Source organism: Pangasianodon hypophthalmus, chromosome 5, assembly GCF_027358585.1.
Source record: "Pangasianodon hypophthalmus isolate fPanHyp1 chromosome 5, fPanHyp1.pri, whole genome shotgun sequence".
NCBI classification, from domain to species: Eukaryota; Metazoa; Chordata; class Actinopteri; order Siluriformes; family Pangasiidae; genus Pangasianodon; species Pangasianodon hypophthalmus.
In genome coordinates this window covers 1461235-1484794 of record NC_069714.1, presented here as the reverse complement: position 1 = coordinate 1484794, position 23560 = coordinate 1461235, and the positions used below count along the sequence as shown (strand labels likewise).

The following is a 23560-nucleotide window of genomic DNA, read 5'->3' as shown; positions in this document are numbered from 1 at the left end:
GACAACTGATGAACCAGTGACAGGGTCATGGGCGTCCAAGGCTCACTGATGCATGTGGGGAGTGAAGGATAGTCTGTCTGGTCCGATCCCACAGAAGAGCTACTGAAGCACAAACTGCTGAAAAGTTAATGCTGGCTATGATAGAAGGGCGTCAGAACACACAGTGCATCGCAGCTTGCTGCGTATGGAGCTGCGTAGCTGCAGATCGGTCAGAGAGCCCATGCTGACCTCTGTCCACCACCGAAAGCTCCTACAATGGGCACAGTCCTGGGGAAGAGATGGCACCAGGATGCAGGGAAAAAGCCGGTGGAGGCAGTGTGATGCTCTGGGCAATGTTCTGCTTGGAAACCTCGGGTCCTGGCCTTCATGTGGATGTTACTTTGACACATACCACCTACCTAAACATTGCTGCAGACCAGGTACACCCCTTCATGGCAACGGTATTCCCTAATGGAAGTGACCTCTTTCGGCAGGATAATGCGCCCTGCCACACTGTAAAAATTGTTCAAGAATGGTTTGAGGAACATGACAAAGAGTTCAAGGTGTTGACTTGGCCTCCAAATTCCCCAGATCTCAATCCAATCGAACATCTGTGCGGTGTGCTGGCCATCAAGTCCAATCCATGGAGGCCTCACCTCGCAACTTACAGGACTTAAAGGATCTGCTGTTAACGTCTTTGTGCCAGATACCACAGCACACCTTCAGGGATCTAGTGGAGTCCATGCCTCAACGGGTCAGGGCTGTTTTGGCAGCAAAAGGGGGACCAACACAATATTAGGCAGGTGGTCATAATGTTATGGCTAATCGCTGTATGTACATATGAGTTGGTGGTATGTTAATTCATGCTATGTGGTAATGAATTAGACTATGGTGTTGATTTGTGTTCTGTGGTGTTGAGTTGGACGATGGTGTTAATTCATCCTGGGTGGTGTGAAATGCAGCTCGACTGGATTCAGGTCAGGTGATTGACTTGGCCACTGCAGAACATTCCCCTTTTTTGCCTTAAAAAAGTCTTCGGTTTCTTTCAAAGTATGCTTCAGGTCTTCGTCCATCTGCAGTGTGAAGCTCCATCCAGTGGGTTTTGAAGCATGTGGCTGAATGTGAGCAGATAATATAGTGCTATACACTTGAGAATTCATCCTGCAGCTTTTCTCAGCCATCACATCAGCATATACAAGGGAACCTCAGGAAGCCTCAGTGTTTGTCTTGTCTTTGTCAGATCGTTGTTTCATGTCTGTTTTCCGTGCAGCACCTGTGGTTTGCTCTGTTCCCGGTTCCTGCTCTCTGGTGGATTTGCCGTTCAGTTTCTGGATTATTGGACTGTTTACCACCCGTTGTCTCTCGGTTGGATTTTCACCCATTGCAGCCAAGTGCTACTGAGGAAGCCTGCCATCACTGCACCCACAACTTTCTGTTTTCAATAACTCTGTTTGTCTGGTTTACACTAAAATAAAGCATCATCTAAATTCGCAATTGAATCCATCTTGTTTTTGATTACAGAACGATCTGACCTTACTATGGATTCAGCGAGTGCCTCTGACGTCAGCGAATTCCTGTCTAACACTGCTGCGCGTTTAGACAGACAAGAGGAGCAGATGGTTGCTACGGGTTGTGCGGTGCAAGCCTTGGTAGCGCAGGTATCCGAGCTTACTGCCCAGCTTCAACATCTGAGGACCGAGCCAGCGACATCACCCACTGCGCAAGCTCCACAGCAGTTACCCCCTCAATAACCGCTCACAACGCAACACGAGCCATGCCTAACACCTCCCGCCTCATACTCTGGTGAGCCTCGTCTCTGTCGAGCCTTTTTAACCAGATGCGCATTGTTTTTCTCTCTCCAAACCCAGACTTTTTCTACCAAGTGGTCTAAGGTGGCTTTGGTGTTGACGCTGCTGTCTGGAAAGGCAGCTTTGTGGGGGACAGCGGTGTGGGAGAACCGACATCCGTGATGTTCCTCATTCCAAGCACTCACAGAGGAGATGAAGAGAGTGTTCAAACGGGCTGTGACGGAATGTGAAGCGGCTCGGATGCTCGGATGCTTTACTTGCTCTCTGCTCCAGAGAGGGAGGCCATGGAGAAATATATTTCTGATTCTTTGGCAGCTGGGTTCATCCGTCATTCCTCTTCCCCTGCAGGTGCCGGGTTCTTTTTTGTGGAGAAAAAGGATGGATCTCTGCGGCCGTGTATTGATTATCGGGGGTTGAACAGCATCACGGTAAGGAATACTTATCCCTTGATGGATGTGGTTTCTGACGGGGTCCCCAGTTTGTTTCCATATTTTGGAGAGAATTTTGTCGGCTACTGGGGGCGAGTGTTAGCCTTTCTTCTGGTTTCCATCCTCAGAGCAACGGGCAGACTGAGCGAGCCAACCAGGATCTTGAGCGGGTGTTACGATGTTTGGTTTTGCAGAACCCATCCTCTTGGAGTCAACAGCTCTCTTGGGTGGAGTATGCACACAATTCATTACCAGTGTCGTCCACGGGCCTCTCTCCGTTTGAGTGTAGCATAGGGTACCAGCCCCCCATTTTTCAGAGTCTGGAATCCGAAGTCGCGGTCTCGTCTGCCCACGCGTTTGTCCAGAAGTGCCACCGCACCTGGAGAACTGCTCGTCAGACGCTTCTCCGGGTGGATGCGCACACCAAGGCTCAGTGATCACCACTGGACGAAGCCTCCCGTCTACGTTGTCGGTAAAAAAGTGTGGCTTTCTAGTAAGAATATTCTGCTCCGATCCCTGTCTAGTAAGTTGGCTCCTAAATTCATTTGCCTGTTCACTGTCACTAAGATTCTTAGCCCAGTAGCATTCCGCCTCATCCAGCGTACAGGAGAATCCATCCCATTTTTCATGTATCCAAATTGATACCCGTTTTTCACTCTCCTATTAATCTGCCGGCCCCTGAACTGTCTGGTTTACACTAAAATAAAGCATCGTCTAAATTCCCAATTGAATCCATCTTGTTTTTCATGACACTTCACTGGCAGTGACAGCACCTTAGACTTCATATTGAGAGTTAATAACACCAGATCAACTCTAGACCCTTTATCTGCTTACTTGTAAGTGAAGGTGTACACGTCGTACTTTGTACACAAGACATACACTTGGCTATGAGTGTTTGCGTATACATATATACTTACATATATTGTATATGTATATTGTATATTATTATATTACATAATTTGTATATTAATACACAATTGTAACACAACACTGAGTGCAGCCCAGGCTTCCTTCACCCCCGACTTCAGTGCCAGACCTCACGAATGCTCTTGTAGCTGAATGAACACAAATCCCCACAGCCACGCTCCAAAATCTAGTGGAAAGCCTTTCCAGAAGAGTGGAGCTTATTATAGGTTATATATATTATATATTATAGGTCGGGAATGAGGAGGCGGGAGGCAGGCTTGGGACAACTCAAATGGGTTTATTATTCTATTTTCCTTACTTTCGCTTTGCAGTGGTTTTATCACTCTAAATCTGGAATGAGATTTTCATCAAGCACGTACGGGTGTGATGGTCACGGTGCACATACTTTTGCTATATAGTGTAGACAAACATGCTTTTTCAGTGAGTTGGTTGAGGGAAAATATATTTTATTCATTTAGAAGAGGGGGGGAATTTGCTGAGGTGTTTTACCAACTTTCAGTGCTGCAATGTCTCACTTCAGACTGAGTAAGAACTTTAACATGATTAATCATTTTGAACTAGATCGCTAAGCTACTTAGTTGAGTCAGACTTGTCAGCGTGGTGTATCTCGACCACTATTGGCTGTTGTGTCGCACAGTGTCACTCCGACTTCCTGTTTTAAAAGGAAACACATCAACATATAGAGTCAAATCACAGCTAAGAAGCTATTTGATGGGGACTTTAGTGAGTTGGGCCAGGTGTATGAAAGTACCTGAACAACCCTAAACACTGGAAATTCAACCGGGGTGGGGAATTCAGGTGGAAGTGAAAGAAGGCACATTAAAATATGGATTGAGTATTAAACATAAACACTGATGTTAGCTCACAGTGTGAAGGGGTGTGTTTAGGGGGAACAGCTGGATGTCTTCAGATGACATTACCTAATAAGTAATATATAAATAACTCAATTAGTAGTAATATAAATAGTATAGCTATAATTGCAGTTATATATTATTGTATAGGCCTGGTCCAAATCCAATCCTGAATTGTTATGGAAAACGTTCTTTATAAACTAGTAATAACTTGAATGCCTGTATTTGGTCAGAAAGATTGGTGTTACATTTTTTTTTTTATGGTTTCAAATTAAATTTCAGATGTTATTTATTTTATCTTCACATTTTTTTTTTATGATGTTGGGAAAGACACTTTGCCCCACTGTGTTTAAATTTGAACACTGAACACCAAACCAGAAACAAAATAAACCGTCAAAAAGTTGACGGGTTGCCAGATTGGCCTCAATTCACTCAGTTTTTTTTCTGTATATAATATTGATATTAATAAACTGAGTTTGAATGAAATTGTGTTGAAATTGTGTTAAATCTTAAGAATGGAAGTAATTATAGCCTACAGTAACATACTGTGCTCCCTGTCCTGGATTTGAGTATTTAGTGCAGAGATAGTACAGGACCTAACCTGAGAAAAACTCAGCTGTGTTAAATTCATATATAAACACTTCAATAAAACACTTGGTGGTGTGTTGTTATAGGAAACTAATCAACGATGGGGTGGTGTGATGCAGCCCGAAGCAATCTTTACTGTTACCACCCCGAGGGTGATTATTTCAACAGCACAAGAGTATTTCAAGAGCATTTTATTCCTCTTATACCACAGCAACATGCCAACGATTACAGTCTTTTAATTATATTATGATTAAATGCTGTGGATGATCCACAAACAAGGTAATTCCTGTAATCACTTACGTATCTGTAAACTCCGAAAGCACAAACGCTTCTGTCCTGGAGACTTTCCCTGGTGGAAAACGTTCATAGTGACTTTCATCATTCTTTAAATAATAAGTTGTTACTATAACTATGTATTAGAAGGAGCGCATTCATATAAACCTAAGGTTAATCAACACATTCTGACCAATCGGACACAAGAATTCAGCAGCGCTGTGGTATATTTGTAACTCAAATGTCTCTACTGCCAGGTTTATAATGAAGTCAACTGATCAGATGGTTGTGAGTTCAAATCCCAAGGCTGGGCCCTTGAGCAAGGCCCTTAACTACTCAGTATAAGTGAGATAGATGCCAGAAATATAAATGGTTATCTGTTACATCCTGAACTGTGCTTTCACTATAGTTTTTCACTATCGAACATTTCTTAAACGCAGGGTCGGGGTTAACTCATAATGACAGTCTGTGTATTGAGGCTTGTTTGTTAGTTCCTGTTTCAAAGAGAGTCACATGGCAAGTACTTTTGAGCAATCATAAATGTGTATGGACACTTTTTTAAAAAAAAATAAAAAAAAAAAAAGTCTAAATGTGATTTTTTTTTTTTTTTTAAATGAAGCTTTTGTTGGACAAAAAGAAACGGTAGACTGCTACAGAAACGTCCTGTGAAACGCTGATGCCCATCAGCAGGGTCTTCAAGCTGTGGCCCAGACGAAATGTCTTCAAACAGTGACATTTTGTGAAAGTGTCACCTTTCCCTAGCAGATTACCTTATAAAGCCATCATGAGCAACGTTCCTGTTTTCGCATGATTGTCACTTCCTTCCTCTCATTTGAATAGATCTGTCGTTCCTCACTGCTCTGCACACTGCTTGTGTAAAGCAGAGTAACAGAGAGAGAGAAAGAGAAAGAGACGGACCTCACGCTTACCTTTCTCAGGTAAGAAATCTGCTGCATCTGTCCATAGATTAATGTGCAGGTGTTTGTGCGTGTATGTGTGGTGTGTGTGCATGTATGAGTGTGTGTGTGTGTGTGTGTGTATGGTGTGGCAAATCTTGAAAGATCATGCATAGCTCAGTAATGGTGCACGGATTATCAATCATTCTGTGTGTTTTGTACATGTACAGTTAACTTTCTCAGCCATTAGATCATCGCGCTCGTCATATTTTACAGCTGCTTTTACTTCTTTTTTTTTACCATGCACTTTTATGTTACTATGACTTCATTCAAAGGTCATAAAGGCCTTGGCCTCGTCACTCATGTGTACTATCATGTGCGCTTACGAACACATCTAACAAGCACACACACACACACACACACACACACTCAGTTGATTTCCAAAATATCTTGACGAGCTACAAACTTCACAGTTTTACATAATGTGTGTGCATGTGCATGTGCGCGCGTGTGTGTATGTGTGCGTGTGTGTGTGTGAGAGAGAGCTGTGTAAAGTAGAAGTTAAAGCTTTTCCGTGCAGTCAAAGTGCAGCAGGAAGTTGCGGTTTTAGCTCTCTGCTCTCTCGACATGCATCTCCTCTCTGATCTTCTTTAGAGCCGTTGCCGTGGAGAAACATTACATACGTTCAAAAGAAACATTACGAACAGACAGAAAAATGACCGAAGATAATAAATAGGGTCAATTTGAGCTTCTCTTAGGGGTGGAATGGTGTGAAAATGTATGACGTATGAGATCCATTCGCTCCAATATAACTTCACGTTAACAAAAAAAAAAATGTTCACTTCCCATGTCAGTAAAGTGTGATGAAAACGAGTGAGAGCGAGTGCACGGGGCACAAACTGCCTCTATTCGGTCGTTTTGAAGCACTCTGTAATCCACATTTCTTCTTTTTTCAGCTCAACATTTCATATTGAAATGTTTTAGACGCTGTTAGAGAGTGTTAGATTACTTTTCCTCACAACACCGTTGCTTTAGTTCCATCATTCTGGACTTTTTTTTTTTTTGGCAACTCAACAGAGCCAGCAGGATTAGCAAACACAATTCACACATTTAGTGAATTTGAGCTGATTGTAAAAAACATGCTGTGACTGTAGGAGAAGGATGTTGTCTAAAAAAAAAAATTAAAAAAAACGAACATGGCACCTCAGTTTTATCGAGCGTATGCAAAGGTCTTGTTTATTATCTGACCATTTATGGATGAATACAAACGTGGCGGTGAAAAGGAAGCAGATTAGCATATGAACACCAAAAAAAGTGCCATAGCATGAGATTTAATCTGCATTTTCACAGAAAAGGAGCCTCTACTAAGTTTAAAGCTCCCATGAAGAGTTAACACGTGTTGTATGGATACAAAAAAAAAAAGGGGGGGGGGGGGGAGGGGTCGATTCGGTGGGATCTGGCAACCCAAATAAGTAACATTTTTGATATTTGAAATGCTTTTTAAATGTAATATTGCTGCACTCACACTTGGCACCTCCACTGCTCATTAACACAGTTGCTATGGAAACAAACCCGGAAGTTGGCCGGAAGTTCTCGCAGCCAAACTGGGCATTAGTCATGAATTGAAACAAAAAAAAATATATATATATATAATTTAAAAAAAAGTGATTAAAGCCATTTAAAGCCCATTAAACAGGTCTTAGTAGCTTTTCCACCAATGCAGGAGTACTACATCAATGTATTATTATTATTATTATTATTATTATTATTATTATTAATATTATTATTATTATTATTATTAATATAAGGCACATTTTCTGAGTTTTTCAGGATGATAAATTAAGTCAACTGGCAGAAAAAAAGCTATTATATTACAGATATTACAGATCTTACCAAAGCAGCAGATTAAGACCAGTAAGGTTTTGGTGAGAGGCCTTTCAAAGGGTTTTGTTTTCCTTCATGTGTCTCCATAAAGTCGAGAAGCAGAACCACAGGCTTTCGCTTCTGCTTTGGCTCTGTGTTCGAAATATTTTGCCACCTTCCTTAAAAGGTGATGGGTTTTTTTTTTAAGGAATTAAACTAAGGACAAGTGACATTTTATCACCATTATATGACAACTGGGCATGTGCTCTTGTGATATGCTCTTATGGTAGGAACAAAACGAACAACATGGCATACATTTTTATCCATTTATAATTGTTACAGTCACGATCATATAATCATGGTAAAATATTAGGCAGTTATCATGATCAGATTAGAATATATTCAAGTTCTTGCAGTTCATGTGCCCATATATGACCGCTGTGTTCTCCACATGGAGGAATAATATCACGTCAGGAAATAGTCAGGAGAAGTCACGAGAGCAGCTGATTTCCTCTTCATGGAATCCTGGAGAAGGAGAAATAAACACAAGAGCCCAGTCTTTTAGCTTTCAGATGTCAAATTTGCCATTCAGTTGGAAAATAACTGAGCAAAGTAGTAGAACTCACCATTTATACTTGCTAAGATTTGTTGGAAAGCTCCATTTCCATGGTTCTCTCACCGCAGCTCCACGGAGCTCTTAAAGCAGAACCCAATCAAATGATCGAATCAAGGCTTCATCAGTGGCTCACTTGGGATTTGAACTGACAACCTTCTGCTCACTGCAAGGATTTCTGCAAAAGTCCAGAGGTCCAAACTACACCATGGAAAAAACACACATTACTCATGACCCCATGGCCAAACACTAAAATAAACTTTGATTATGTCATTGAGTTACGGCTTCAGTTTGCTGAATTTGCCATTTGGTTGGAAAATGAGCTGTTCTCTTATTTCACGAAGAGATGAAGTGCTTGTATTTTGTATAGTCAAATCTCACTTCATGAACTTAGATTTTATACAGTTTATGTTTTTTTTTTTTAGTTGTAGAAGTAACCAGCTAGCAGACAAAACATTACAGTAAATATATATTCTTTCTCAACAAACCAAAGGGATAAATATACAGATGTCACGCTAACGCAAAGACTGAAAGGCATTAAAGTGAAAATGTGCAAAAGATCAATGATTAATATAGACAGAGTGACACACCAGAGTTCACCAGTGCATGTTTCCTGTGGTCTAGTCATGCCATTAAAACAGTATACAGACTATTCTCACATTGCTTTTCTCTGAGAGGAACCGAATGCTACAGTTATTGGATGGAAGGGTCTGCATAAGCGTCAAAAGAAGGTTATTTCTAAAATAAATAAATAAATAAATAAATAAATAGAGCGGTCATCTGACCTTGTGTAGAGTACAAACTTGGCTACTCATATTCTAACAGCACTGATGTTGCTAGAGTTGACTAGTATGTGACGTAATTTCAATTTCAATAGAGTGAAGTTTATTTCGGATGGATTTCTATGGAGTTTATTCGTATTTTTATGGCATATCTCACAGCTGGTGAGGAATTTAAAACACGAATTAAAGCAGATGCTTGTGCACAACTAAAAGACGTCATAAAAGTGTAGTTGTTTGTTCTTTTTTAATTAAGTTTGTTGTATTTTGTTGGTATTTGGGTGAAGTGGCCTATTTATGAACATCCACAAGACCAGGTTGTGAGAAATGGGACTGGACGTATAACACTGCGAAAGCATCGCCTTATCCCTGTCCGTGTTTAGGGAGGTGGCAGTAAATCTGTGGTTTTTTTTTTTTTTTTTTTTTGGACCAAAATAGGTTTGAAAATGCCACTGCGCTGACATATTTCGAATGTCACACAATGGGGTCTGACACCAACGTCACCGCTCCACCTACGCCCACTAATTTATAATCACAGAAGTGGCAAAAGCGTGCAAATGGAAAAGAAAAAAAAAGTCTTGTGTTCAACAAAAAAGCAACACGCTGGCATGAAAATAGAGCCCTTAATTTTCCTTTTGAATTTAAACTATTAACTCTGAGGCAGTTGCTGGCAGATGCTTTGATAGAAGAACACTAAGAACTTTACACTGCATTATATAAGATTATAAAACCTATTTCTAGACATTTTTACTCAATCAGTGTTATCTGCCAATGAAACAAGACTATTTCAAGCTTGAAATTAGCAAAAATTAAGTATAATAATCTTTTTATTTATTATATTTTTTGTAATCTTATAATAGAAAATACTAGATAAATTTGTCCATAGTCAAGATTTTTTCACTTACTGTCATTTTTTTGAAACTTCACATACTGAAACTTAGCATAGAAACATGCAGTATGAGAAATAGAACCACTTTTTTTTTCTACTTCATTCCTCCCTCTTGTAATTACACACTTTTACATCTAGATTTAGTGTAGAATAATGTATAGTAGTCATGATATGCTTAAGATGAATAATAGAATAATAAAATGTGACTTTAAGGCATTAAAGGTGAGAAAATAGAACCAAAGCAAAACCCACTTCAAGCTTCAAAGCTAATAAATCAGAATTGAATCCAGTTATAACTCAGTTGCACAGTTCAAGGCTCAACGCTGTCATCAGCGGGTCTCTTTCAGTCCTGAGATTTAAACTGAACAACATTCTGATCACTAGCGCACAGCTCTAACTGCTAAGATGCCACTTCCTTAAACTGCTGAACGGTCGTTGCATTGCTTGGTAATAAAAAAAAATTCCCCTATGTGAAAATAAGTGCCTTTTTGCAAGACTTGAGAAACTTGTTCGCTGCAAGAAAAGCGGAAACACACACACACACACACACACATTACTCATCATCCCATGACCAACCACTAAACTTCAGCCTTGAATGATGTAATTACATAAGTGCTTCTTGTTTCATACTTAATCTTTCAGATAGGAATGTACACTATATGGCTAAAAGTTTGTGCACCCCTGACTATCACATCCATATGTGCCCCCTTTGCTGTTATAACACTATAAGTTCCACTCTTCCGCGAAGTCTTTCCACTAGATGTTGGAGCGGGGCTGTGGGAATTTTGTTCATTCAGCTACAAGAGCATTAGTGAGGTCAGGCGCCAATGTTGGGTAAGGAGTCTCCAGTTCCAGTTCATCCCAAAGGTGTTCAGTGGGGTTGAGGTCAGGGCTCTGTGCAGGACACTCGAGTTCTTCCACTCCAACCTTCACACACCATGTCTTCATGGAACTCGCTTTGTGCACAGGGGCATTGTCATGCTGGAACAGGTTTGAGTCTCTTAGTTCCAGTGAAGGGAAACTGTAATGCTACAGCATACAAAGACATTCTACACAATTGTGTGGCAGCAGTTTGGGGAAGAACCACATATGGGTGTGATGGTCATATAGGGGGTGCACATACTTTTGGTCATATAGTGTATTTGGAGACCTTGGATGAAGACATGTTTAGCATAAATTAATAAAATCCTCATAAACCTTCAGTTATATATATATATATATATATATATATATATATATATATATATATATATATATATATATAATATAATTTATTTAATATTAAAAATAGAACAAACTATTAATCTATGATAACTATACCTTAATTTTTTCCCTAAAAATACCATTTATGAATGACATTAAAGACATGTTAGATACCCCTGATTTAGCACTAAACTGCCAAACACTCTGCCAGATATTTCATTGGTTTGAATTGACTCATTAAATTTTTTTTTCTCCAGTATGTTACCATTAAAGGACATGTTTTAATATTAACAATTGTTTATTTACAGAAAAGATGGCCAGTACAGGACCAATTTCAGCTGATGAGATAGAGGAGCTGCGGGAAGCCTTCAGCAAAGTCGGTAAGTGAGGACTTACCTACGTACAGCAGACAATTACAGCTCAAACTGTGTGTAGCAGTGTGTAAAGTTTTCATAGTCATTACATATCAGACATTTTCCTTTTTGTAAGAAAAAGGAACTTTCAAGCATTAAAACTGGCATCTTTTTTTTTATAGGTTCCTATAAAGGTTTTTTTTTTATAGGTTCCGTATATCACAGTATCTGCTTAAAAGTTTTCAAAGACGTATCAGTTTCATATGACATGATAGTTCCATCACAATATGTTTAACCTTCAGTAGTTTATTCCAAACACCGAAAGCATTAGAAACCATGCTTTCTCTCGTCTTCACTTCTTTAATGTGTTTGAATCCTGTAGCATAATTAAATAAAATCTGGAAATATGTAGAACTACTTCAGAGTTCCAAATCGCAGTATGCTGTCATATCGAACGCTACAAACTACAGTGTATAAATACAAAAGTATAAATACAAAACTCTCTCCATCTTTCTGAACTGCTGCTCATGTTGCATCACGCTGTGGTGTGACACACTCGGAGGAAAGCGCTATCTGCCCTCTTCCGCATACACAAGCTCATAGACGCCCACTCCATCACATCAGTCTATATATAAGTGCTATATATAAGTGCTATATAAATAAAACTAAATGAATGAAATCAGAGTTCATATCAGGAGCTCATACGCTGCCCAAAAATGTTGCCTACTGATGGTACTGAATATCGATTTAATGATAATCTTGTGCGGTACATCGTATGTAAGGAAACATGTGGGGGCGTGCTGTTATAGGAAAATAATACACCGCAGTGAGGTGTGATCACTTTTACCAATCCAAAGTGGATTATTTTCCAATAACAGCGCATCGTGAACTGCTTTATAGAGCGGAAATTTGTCAATGAATATTTATTTTTTAAATTTTTTTAAAGAACAACACATTGTACTTTTTTATCTACTTGTACAGTAGTTACATTTAACGTGGATCGTCCGTCAAACACATTAGTTCCTGTCAACACTTACGTTATAGTCGCTATAAACAGTCAAACATTCTGAAGACTTGTAGAAAGTTTAGAGTTACAGCTTTACCTCTGACTCTTACAAAGCGCTGACACTGGAGACTCCTTCCATAATTGTTAAAAACGTCACTATATCAACGATTAAGATTTTTCTTTGCTCAATAACAACTCATTTTTAATCTGTTATATATGACTGATTATTGCCACCTGGCTAGTATTGGGTGTGACCTTTAACCTTTCCTCTAGATCTGGACTCTAATGGCTACATCAGCACAGATGAGCTGAACGAGCTGTTTAAAGTGGCTAACCTTCCTCTGCCGGGATACCGAGTTCGCGAAATCGTCCAGGAGCTCAGTCAAACCATGGACCAAGACAAGGACGGCAAGATCACGTTCGACGAGTTTGTAAAGGTAAATGAGGACGAGTTTAAACAATTCCTTTCATACAAGAAAAACGTGGTGTTAAGTCGTATTTCATTAGGATCAGCAGTCAACATCTGAAGTGTTTATTACAAAGCAGAGACAAAGATAGGAAAAATACTTTTCACTGCTAACTTTTTTAAACCAGTCATGTGTAGTAGTATTCACTAGAATTCAGGTAATTTAAGGTTGTTGAGGAAATTAACCTACTAGTAAGTGCTATACTATTCACTAACTACAATGAAACTAATAATGTAAGCTGCATAGGTACAGTTAAGCAGTTTATAAAGACATGTGCTTTAGGATGTTGTATATAGAGACTTACAGAAACTTTGAAATTCACACTCTTGTAGCCTATTTAGTATATTTCTAATAATCTATGACACTACAGTAACACAAACTACACATGAAGAGCAGCAAAATTAAGAAGATATCTGGATTTTGCAGAAGATGTTTAACTATATTCCCAATAAAGCGTTACAAATAATCTCCTCCTGTCGTGAGTGTGTGTGAGAGAATTCTGCTAAAAAGCGCAATATAGCATGTTTTCATACATTTAGATTTGAATAGAGAGAAGTCAAAGGGCTTGGACTGTCTTCTTATTTAAGAAGTTATCCCTCGTTCCAGGTCGTTCACGGACTGAAGAGCTCCGAGGTGGCCAAAACTTTCCGCAAGGCCATCAACAAGAAGGAGGGGATCTGTGCTGTAGCGGGAACCTCAGAGCAGACTGGCACACAGCACTCGTACTCAGGTCTGTGACACACACACACACATACACACACACAGAGCGGTTTAACTGTCTTTGTGGTGTATTTCCTTTGACTTGTGTTTTACTGCAGCAAAACAAACACTATGCTTAACCCTATACTCATAGTCTTTAACCTCATTAACCGTAACCGATACACTCAAAAGGAATTATTTACCTTTTTTAAAAAAAGCACTCATAAAGGTCTGAAAACCTGCGCATGTACACGTACACACACACAGTCTGACCCAACAATAAAATGAATTGCTTTTAAAAAAGGAATAATCCGGTTAATTGAAAACGTAGCAATATATTTTGTATCATGACACGATGGTCTACATGAACTTTAATGCAAATTTACACATTTTTGCATTAAAAATTTTGCCTTGAGCAGACTGTGAGCTCTAGTTTCTGTTTAAATATGAACACCTTTTGTATGTATATTTAAGAATAACTTTCCTGTGTGTGTGTGTTTGTGTGTGTGTGTGCAGAGGAGGAGAAGGTGGCATTTGTAAACTGGGTCAACAAGGCCTTAGAGAAAGACCCCGACTGCAAACACGTCCTCCCCATGGACCCGAGCTCAAATGATCTGTTCACAGCTGTGGGAGATGGCATTGTACTCTGGTACACACACACACACACACACACACACACATGCACACACACACACACAAAATGAATCAAGTTCACATACATAACAAAAGGTGGAGTTTTTAACGTTACCAGGAACAATAACATGTTTCAAAACTTTTAGCTGCTACACTGGGTTTAACGTATTGAGTTGGCAAATCAGCTAAATAGTATTTTAGCTATTTAGAAAACTGGCTAGTTAGAAGATGATGTGATTCAGATGTTGTAGAAAATGGAGTGTGTGTGAATCTCCAGAGAAATTGCTTTAATTTTATTAATTAGGGGGCCAAGCACTGAAGGTAGATTAACCCTATTGTTATTCTATGTTTTTTATTCTTCTTCTTCTTCTGGCTAGGGTGTCTATGGCAGCATAAAACTGTAAAAAGGTGTGAAATTTGACACACTGTTTGGGGAGGTTCTAAGGAACATTCTGACCAAATTTTGTCCAAATGCTGCCAACGCTTTAGTGCCACCACCAGGTCAAATTTGGGCCTAATTTGGAAGTACATTTATGGTCATAACTTTTGAACCATGTGTCCAAAATTTAAAAGCCAGGCATCACTCATCCCTGGGTTAAGATGAGTTCAATGCATCCTATGACAATTTCCGCCTATTAGATTTTCCGCCATCTTGGATTTTGTCAAAAACATTTTTTTTGCTACTCCTCCTACAAATTTTGTCCCATCATCACCAAATTTGGCAAACATCATCCTCAGAGTAAGCCTCACAAAAGTTATCAATAGAATTTTTAATATTCCAAAGGGTTAACCCGTAACATGCCAACGAATCTGATGCCAAAGCCGCCAAACAGGAAGTGAGGCTGTATCTCAGCAACGACTTTGTGCACTGACACAAATCTTGGTAGGCATCTTCAGGACCATGACCCAAGGCTACGCAACAAATTTCATGTAATGTGCTGACAAATGCAAAAAAAAAAAAAAAAGAATGCGAAGGTGTTTATCAGCAATGTATCTACGTATCATCACAAAACTTTCTAAGTATCTTCAGGACCATACCCTGAATGTACCCAAGAGGTTTTGCGACTGTGCCACCTTGTGGTCAAGAACTGTAACAACTTTCAATTTTTTCCTTATATCACTTGAAGAGTTAGTGAGAAATTCACAGTTCATTTTTCCTATAATTCTCTGGGGTATGCACAAGCGAATGCACACCAACATCTGAAATTCAAGTGTATTCCCTGTCGACCATCTCGGATTTTGTTAAAAACTGTTTTTTTGCTACTCCTCCTACAAACTTTCTCCAATCATCACCAAATTAAGCTTCACAAAGAATTTTGAATAGTCCAAAGGCTTTGCCCGTAATGGGCCAACAAATCTGATGGTGAAGCTGCCAAACAGAAAATGCAACAAATTTCATGACCTACTGGTCAAAAGTAACAATAACATGCTAAAAAATGCTTATATCTAACTGCCATTTTTGCTTCTCCTTCTCCAAATTTTGTCCAATCTTCACCATATTTGGCTCACATCACCTTGACACCTGTCTAAACAATGCTGTGCCAATGCCACCCTGCTGCCCATTTGTTCATCTAGTCCTTTCCTCCTACAGTCAGAGAATTCCACCACTGTCTGTGGTCAAAACATACACATCATGAGTGAAACTACAAATCACTCTTGAATCCCTTTGCCTAAAGTTATGGCTCTGCTTTCCTCTGATTGCCTCGGCAACAATTGTAGCATGTCTGTGAATGTGTGGCTCACCGAGTCTGGGTGCTTGGCCCCCGAAAATGCTGCTTGCAGCTTTAATTATTATTATTGTTGTTGTTGTTATTGGTAGTAGTAATATTAGCAGTAGTAATGGTAGTAGAAGGAAATGTTTGTTTATTATTATAATATTAACATATTGGTTCTTTTTACAGTAAAATGATCAACTTGTCTGTCCCCGATACCATCGATGAGAGAACCATCAATAAGAAGAAGCTCACACCTTTCACCATCCAGGTAATGAAATCCTGAGACAAACTTTCTTTGACCTTTAAGAAATCCTCACACAAAATAGAATCCTATCCAACTGTGGGCTTTCTTTATTATTTCTTTAAGCATTGTGATGATGGGGCACAGTGGCTCAGGGGTAAGCACTGATGCCTCGCACTTCTGGGGTTGGGGGTTCAATTCCTACCTCTGCCCTGTGTGCATGGAGTTTGCATGTTCTCCCTGTGCTTCAGGGTTTCCTCCCCCAGTCCAAAGACATGTGTTGTAGGCTGATTGGCATCTCTAAATTGTCCGTAGTGTGTGAACGGGTGTGTGTGATTGTACCCTGTCATGGGTTGGCACACCGTCCAGGGTGTCCCTGTGCCCCGACTCCCCTGGGATAGACTCCAGGCTCCCTGTGACCCTGTGTAGGATAAGCAGCATGGATCAGAGAATGGATGTTGTGATGATATGTCCCTTCTTCACATAAGTTATTTTGCTACTACTAGGAGCACAAGCCAAAAGCTAATGATAACAAGAATTACCTTTAAATCTCACATGGAATCTGAAGACTTTCACTATTAAAAAATTACATCTTAACAAGTGAAAAAAAATTACAATAAACCAAATTAAGTAATAAAAAAAAGTCTAGAAATAGGATTGATAATCCTATATTTGGTTTATCGTAACCTTATAATAGGAAATACAAGATACATTTGATGATATTCAAGTTTTTTTTCCTAGCTAAGATGTCATTTTTTGTATGAGCTGCTGCTTTAATCATAAAGACTATCTTGCCAGAACTCTCATTCACAATAATTTATATTTTCACTGAACATATTTCTTCTACACCTGTATACTGTAATGATTTATAATCCCTCTATCTGGTGTCACCCAGAAGAAAGCGGGTTCCTTCTCCAATCGTTTTTCTTCATCACTGTCGCCTCTGGCTTGCTCATTAGGGATTTAAATTTATATCCAGATTTCTGTAAAGCTGATACAATTGTTAAAACTCTACTGTATGTCTGTGAGTTTCATTTCGTAGACTTTCTGCTCACGGTGTGTGTGTGTGTGTGTGTGTGTGTGTGTGTGTGTGTGTGTAGGAGAATCTAAACCTGGCTCTGAACTCATCTTCGGCTATTGGCTGCCATGTTGTGAATATCGGAGCAGAGGACCTGAAGGAAGGCAGGCAACATCTGGTTCTTGGTCTTCTGTGGCAGATCATCAAAATCGGCCTGTTAGCTGATATCGAGATCAGCAGGAACGAAGGTGCGCACAGCTAAACACACACACACACACACACACACACACACACACACTCCAAAACCAACAAAACACTTATCTATGAGGATTGAACAAACGCCCTATTTAATTAATTAATTAATTATTACAATAATTGCCTATTCTTTTCTGGTAGTTGTGTGATAAACGGAGTAAACTATCTGTCTAACAAACACTAGCTGGTTAGATAGATAATATTAGATAACATTATTCCTGTTAAATGTAATGATAGACTGTATACACAGGTGTCAGCACATGCCTAGTATACATACTATGTTATGTGTGTGTGTAGCCTTGATTGCTTTGCTGAGGGATGGCGAGAATCTAGAGGATCTGATGAAGCTTTCCCCTGAAGAACTGCTCCTGCGATGGGCCAACTACCATCTGGAGCAGGCCGGCTGCCCAAAAATTAACAATTTCAGCTCTGATATTAAGGTAAACACACACACACACAGAGAGAGAGAGAGAAAGATAAGAAAAGGACTTTCTGGTTGGACAAAATATCATCTGGGCTTAAAAAATAGATTATTATTATTAATTTTCTTTTAATAGCTGAAAGTGTGTGTTACTCCTGTTCCCAGGATTCCAAGGCTTACTACAACATCCTGAACCAGGTGGCTCCGAAAGGAGATGAAGAAGGCATCCCTCCCATCCCTATCGACATGTCTGGACTGAGGGTAATGTAATATGAACGTAATAAGAGCCACAAAACCAGATCAAGGATACATCAAATTCAATTCATTCAAATTCAGTTCAATTCATTCAACCTGAGAATGTAAAAAATAAAACAAGCACAAAGAACATGAAACAAATGCGTACAAACACATTATAGAACTTATACAATCGCTGTGTCTGTTTCCTGTTTATTACACTGAAGCATCATGGGGCAGTGCACTAAATCCCTGAATTCACACTCCTGAGTAAAGACTATTAGTGACGATAACTTGTCCAGTTGCTTCAGAAAATACATATAAAAAGGACCGAGATGACTGAAAACCTTTACTGTTTATCTGTGATGTACTGGTATTACGGTATAGCTAGATAATCTGGAAGAAATCTGAAATAGATTAACATCATTACCATCCTGCTATATCACAATAGACGTAAAAAGAAATAACAATGTCAATGTGATGCATCGCATATTTGCTTATAATGACACAAAAGTCAGCTTTAAACCATATTGGTTTCCAGAACCAAATAATCAAACTCTCATCATATGACATTTCTGCTTGTCTACAGGAAAAGGATGACCTGAAAAGAGCAGAGCTCATGCTGGAGCAGGCCGATCGCCTCGGCTGCCGTCAGTTTGTCTCAGCGACTGATGTTGTGCGAGGAAATCCTAAACTTAACCTGGCCTACGTGGCCAACCTTTTCAACAAATATCCTGCTCTGAAGAAGCCAGAGAACCAGGACATTGACTGGAGCTCCATCGAGGGTAAGTTCCTGCCCAAAACTAGCAGCGATGCCAATGTGTTTGATCACTACAAGGCAAAAAATATGACTCTTATGTAGCTGGTAGCGTCGCCGCCTCACAGATCCAGGGTCTCCAGCTTGATCCTGAGCTCGGGTTACTTCCTGTGTGTTCTCCCACCTCCTGTAAACATGGTAGTAGGTCGATTAGTGACTCCAAACTGCCCCTAGATGTGAATCTGTGTGTGTATCTAGGGTGTATTCCTGCTGTGTGCCCTTTGTTTCCAGGATTGGCTCTGGATCCACTGCGATCCTGATCAGGATAAAAGACTTACTGAATAGCATACAGTGTGGTCCATCAGTTATTGATAATTTTGCAATCTTCTCTTTTTTTCTTTTCATCAGGTGAGACCAGGGAGGAACGCACTTTCCGTAACTGGATGAACTCCCTTGGAGTCAATCCTCGTGTCAACCATCTCTATGTGTAAGAACACTCAATTTTCCCACCAACATATCAGCTAAATGATGGAAGGATGGAGGATAAACTGTGTGTGTGTTACAGGGACCTGGCTGATGCTCTGGTCATCTTCCAGCTCTATGAGAAGATCAAAGTTCCTGTAGATTGGGACAGAGTAAACAAACCTCCATATCCCAAACTCGGCAGCAACATGAAGAAGGTGAGCACAGAGTCATCTATAACGAACTGAATTTATAGCCAGAGTTACGTTAGTATCACCCAGAAGAGGATGGGTTTACACTTGTTTCAGCACAATGTTGCTCAAACACTTTATTCAACCAGTTTCTAAATGATAAAAGAAAACCTTTTTGATGTAAAGGTGGCCATTTGTGAATATCAACAATTTAACATGTTTCTTTTGTTAATTAAAGGCATGTTTTTTAAATCTGTGTATTATTAGCCTTAGAGTATGTAGATCGCACCCCATGCAAGTCCCTGTGACCGTGCCGTTACTATAGAAACAATAAAATATCAGACTGAGCACCTTAATGTAAACCTGTGATTTTCAGCTGAACTACTGTCAGAGCTTCTGACCAATCAGAATCAAGAATACAACAGCGCTGTGGTATAAAGCGACATCACGTAGCGGAGTGCACTAAGTGAATAAACATCACATTTTAGATGTTAAGACATGAGAGCAGTGAACACAGTTTCTAAACAGGGTGTTCAATTAAGTAATTTTAGATTAGTCTAAGGATTTCTTAAACAGGTAAAGAGTATTATTTCTTGGTTTTAAATAATACATTCTTGACTAATAAGGATAAATTTAGTAAACTGGTGTATTTGATAACTGATGAGCTCAGTTCATCAAACAAAATGGACTTTTTTAGTTAATTTGATTTGAATTTGTGATTTGTATTACAATTATTGCTCACATACACTGTTTGTTGCTATGGTGTTGATTGGCAGCTGGAGAACTGTAACTACGCAGTGGAACTGGGGAAGAAAGAGGCGAAGTTTTCCCTGGTGGGAATCGCCGGGCAGGACCTGAACGAGGGCAACCGCACACTCACTCTCGCTCTGCTCTGGCAACTCATGAGGAGGTGAGATTTTTCACACTGAGCGAAAACAAGTGTGTGTTCTGCTCAAAATGAGTCTTTCTATTGGAACAATACTACTAATGATTTTCGAACATCAATTTTTATACTAGTCGTCTCCAATGAATCGTCATTGTGGCTCATTTGGTTGTTAAAAATGCAAGCTTTCTCACATTGGCTTGGTTCCTCAGGTACACTCTGAACATCCTGGAAGAGCTTGGAGATGGGCAGAAGGTCAACGATGACACCATTGTCCAGTGGGTGAACAACATGCTCAGGGAAGCCGGAAAGAACACCATCTCAGGTTTCAAGGTAGCAAATCGAACCTGCTTCGTTATTACAAGCGTTGAGAAAAGATGAGTTACTGTGAGGTTTTGTTGGTTTGAACCTAAAATGAGGTTCTGGTTCTTTGAAGCAAAGTTTGGATAATAAGCTAATCAACCTTATGTACAGTTTAGTTGGTTAAAAGTAGAGGTGATTTGAACCTTTCCCTGCAAATGTGAATAAACTAACTGTAAGTAAAGATTTGTCAGTTTAATTTAAAGCTGTGGTGAGACGCACCTTTGAAATCATGTTATTAGCTAATGCTTATTAACAAACATCCCAAGGTTTAGCAAAGCTTTGTGCAAAGTTGTGACGGTTCCTGATCTGTGGTTCCTGCAGGATGGATCCATAAGCAGTAGCTTGCCAGTGCTGGACCTCATCGACGCCATCCAGCCAGGCTCGATTCGCTACGATTTGGTCAAGACTGAAGATCTTACTGATGAAGAGAAACTCAACAACGCAAAGTACGTTCTTATAACCAGTTTTATCAGCCACTGTTTTTATGCAAATCTTGAACTGGTGCTGCTCCATGCCACTGTGATGAGGGCAGTCTGATCAGAGTGGATGTGTTTATCATCATCATGGGAATGGAATGGGAATCGTTCAGTGAGTCATTTGATTCAGCTCACCGATTCTTTCACCTCCCAAATGGCTCATTGCCATTTATTTTTCTAAACTGGACAAAGTTTGCAATAATTTGACCTGTGATTGTTCCTCTTTGCCTAACTTGTCTAGTTAAATAATAGTAAAATCAGCAGAATGCTACAAATCTCCATTGCGAAACCCTGAATTCATGTTATTGTGCCTGCTTTGTCTGTACTTCTTTAAGAAGATTCAACTCCATTTCTACTAACTGATCATTTCCCCTAATACACTGTCTTCAGACGATTACAATGGACCAAATATAACATGATTGTTTATGATAAGTTAGCATTAGATTAGACAATTTAAAAAGATCTTGCCTTTCAATTCTCAACCCTAGCAGTTTTAACTTTAGTTTTTCATTTGTGTTTCATTTGTCTTCCCACAGCTTGAGTTACAAAGTAGGTTAATATTAAAGAATAATCAAATGAAAACATTTATCAAGTTTGACATTTATCCTATGTACGTTTTAGGTATGCCATCTCCATGGCCAGGAAGATCGGAGCTCGAGTTTATGCACTTCCTGAAGATTTAGTGGAAGTCAAGCCCAAAATGGTGATGACGGTTTTCGCCTGCCTCATGGCCCGAGGAATGAAGAGAGTTTAGATCGAGGAGCTAACCGAGGGAAAGAAATTTACATTTGTTGTGTCTGCTTACTATTTTATGAAACTTTTGTGTGGAGATCGCAGGACTGACTGTACCATTCGGTATTCTTTTTCTCGCTAATATTACCTTTGTCCAATGCTAACTTTCTTACATAGCGTAACAGAGATGTATTAGTGACCTTGAGAAGCATAAAAACATTTCATGCACTCCCCATACCAATCACGTAGAGGTGATGTGTTTAATGCACAGGCTGATATTTTTCAGGAAATCAGTAAAAATAAAACTGATAGTTTTCTATTAAAATGTGTGTGACTCTTAATCCTGTGTGTATTGACGCTCAAATACTGCAACTACTGACCAAAAACTAACACAAAGATTAAACAGAGGTTAATACACACTTTTTTTCAGCAACTGGTACCCAGGACTAGTGATGCACTATTTATTTTAAATAACTCTGTAATAGCTTTAGTTTGGGCTTGCTTGGAGTTAGCGTTCTTGTAGGCTAGTTTGAAATGTAAACGGCCATTACGTTCATCTTTACAGACTACTAAAACTTAATGCCCCTCCCATGAACCTCTAGGTCACCAGGAGCTTAATGCTCCCAGTAGGGCCACCCTTGGTATACAGGGGAGTAAGCAGACAAAGGTTCCTAATGACCCCCCGTGGATTAAGTGTACCCTGCAAAACTAGGGTTAAGTAGCGGCTGTTTACATCTGCCTTACATCCACACACAGTAAGGGCTCCATTACCAAACTTCCTGATCAGCGGTGGTTTCTTTCCTACTATGGAGGTCCAACAGGAGATAGGCCTCAGATGGGTGTGGGTATACTCACTAGTCCCAGGCTGAAGGCCTTAGACTTGGGGTTTTCCCAGTGGACAAGAGAGATGCCTCGAGTACATTCTGAGTCTCCAGAAGGAAAACTTGTGCATATGCAGTAAATCGCAGTTAGGAGTATTCAGCCTTCTTGGAAAGAGTAGAGCAAGTGCTGAGTACCTTCTACTGAGTCCATAATGCTCCTGGGGGACTTCAGTGTTCAAGCTGAGAACAATGGTGATGCTCTGAAGGGCATGATTATTAGGAATGGCCTCCTGGATCTGAACTCTATTGGTGAAATGTTATTAAACTTCAGTGCAAGCCAAAGATTGCCAAGTGTACTTGGGACCAGAGTGCCTTGAGCCAAAAGTCAATCTTCGTTTTTGTGATTGTATCATCAGACTTGTCATACACTATATGGCCAAAGGTTTGTGGACACCTGACCAGTCACATCCATATGTGCTTTGTGAACATTCCAGATTTATTCCCGTGTGTTTGCTGTTATAATAAGCTCCACTCTTCTGAGAAGCTTTCCACTAGATTTTGGAGCGTGGCTGTGGGGATTTGTGTTCATTCAGCTACAAGAGCATTAGTGAGGTCAGGCGCTGATGTTGGGATGTCGAGGAGGTCTGGGGTGCAGTCGGTGTTCCAGTTCATCCCAAAGGTGTTCAGTGGGGTTGAGGTCAGGGCTCAAGTTCTCCACTCAAGTTCTTCCACTTCA

The 23560-nt window shown here is 39.8% G+C and overlaps 1 protein-coding gene across 1 annotated transcript; it reads left to right on the top strand.

Moving 5' to 3' along the window:
• Nucleotides 1-5596: 5596 nt before the first annotated feature.
• Nucleotides 5597-22328, top strand: lcp1 (lymphocyte cytosolic protein 1 (L-plastin)). Its single transcript, XM_026911023.3, has 16 exons — nucleotides 5597-5792; nucleotides 11406-11477; nucleotides 12730-12893; nucleotides 13530-13653; nucleotides 14139-14271; nucleotides 16157-16238; nucleotides 17312-17477; nucleotides 17782-17924; nucleotides 18071-18166; nucleotides 18729-18924; nucleotides 19305-19383; nucleotides 19462-19576; nucleotides 20326-20459; nucleotides 20645-20765; nucleotides 21117-21241; nucleotides 21893-22328. The coding sequence occupies exons 2-16, from the start codon at nucleotides 11411-11413 to the stop codon at nucleotides 22023-22025; spliced, it is 1878 nt and encodes a 625-aa protein (XP_026766824.3). The 5' UTR covers nucleotides 5597-5792; nucleotides 11406-11410; the 3' UTR covers nucleotides 22026-22328.
• Nucleotides 22329-23560: the final 1232 nt, after the last annotated feature.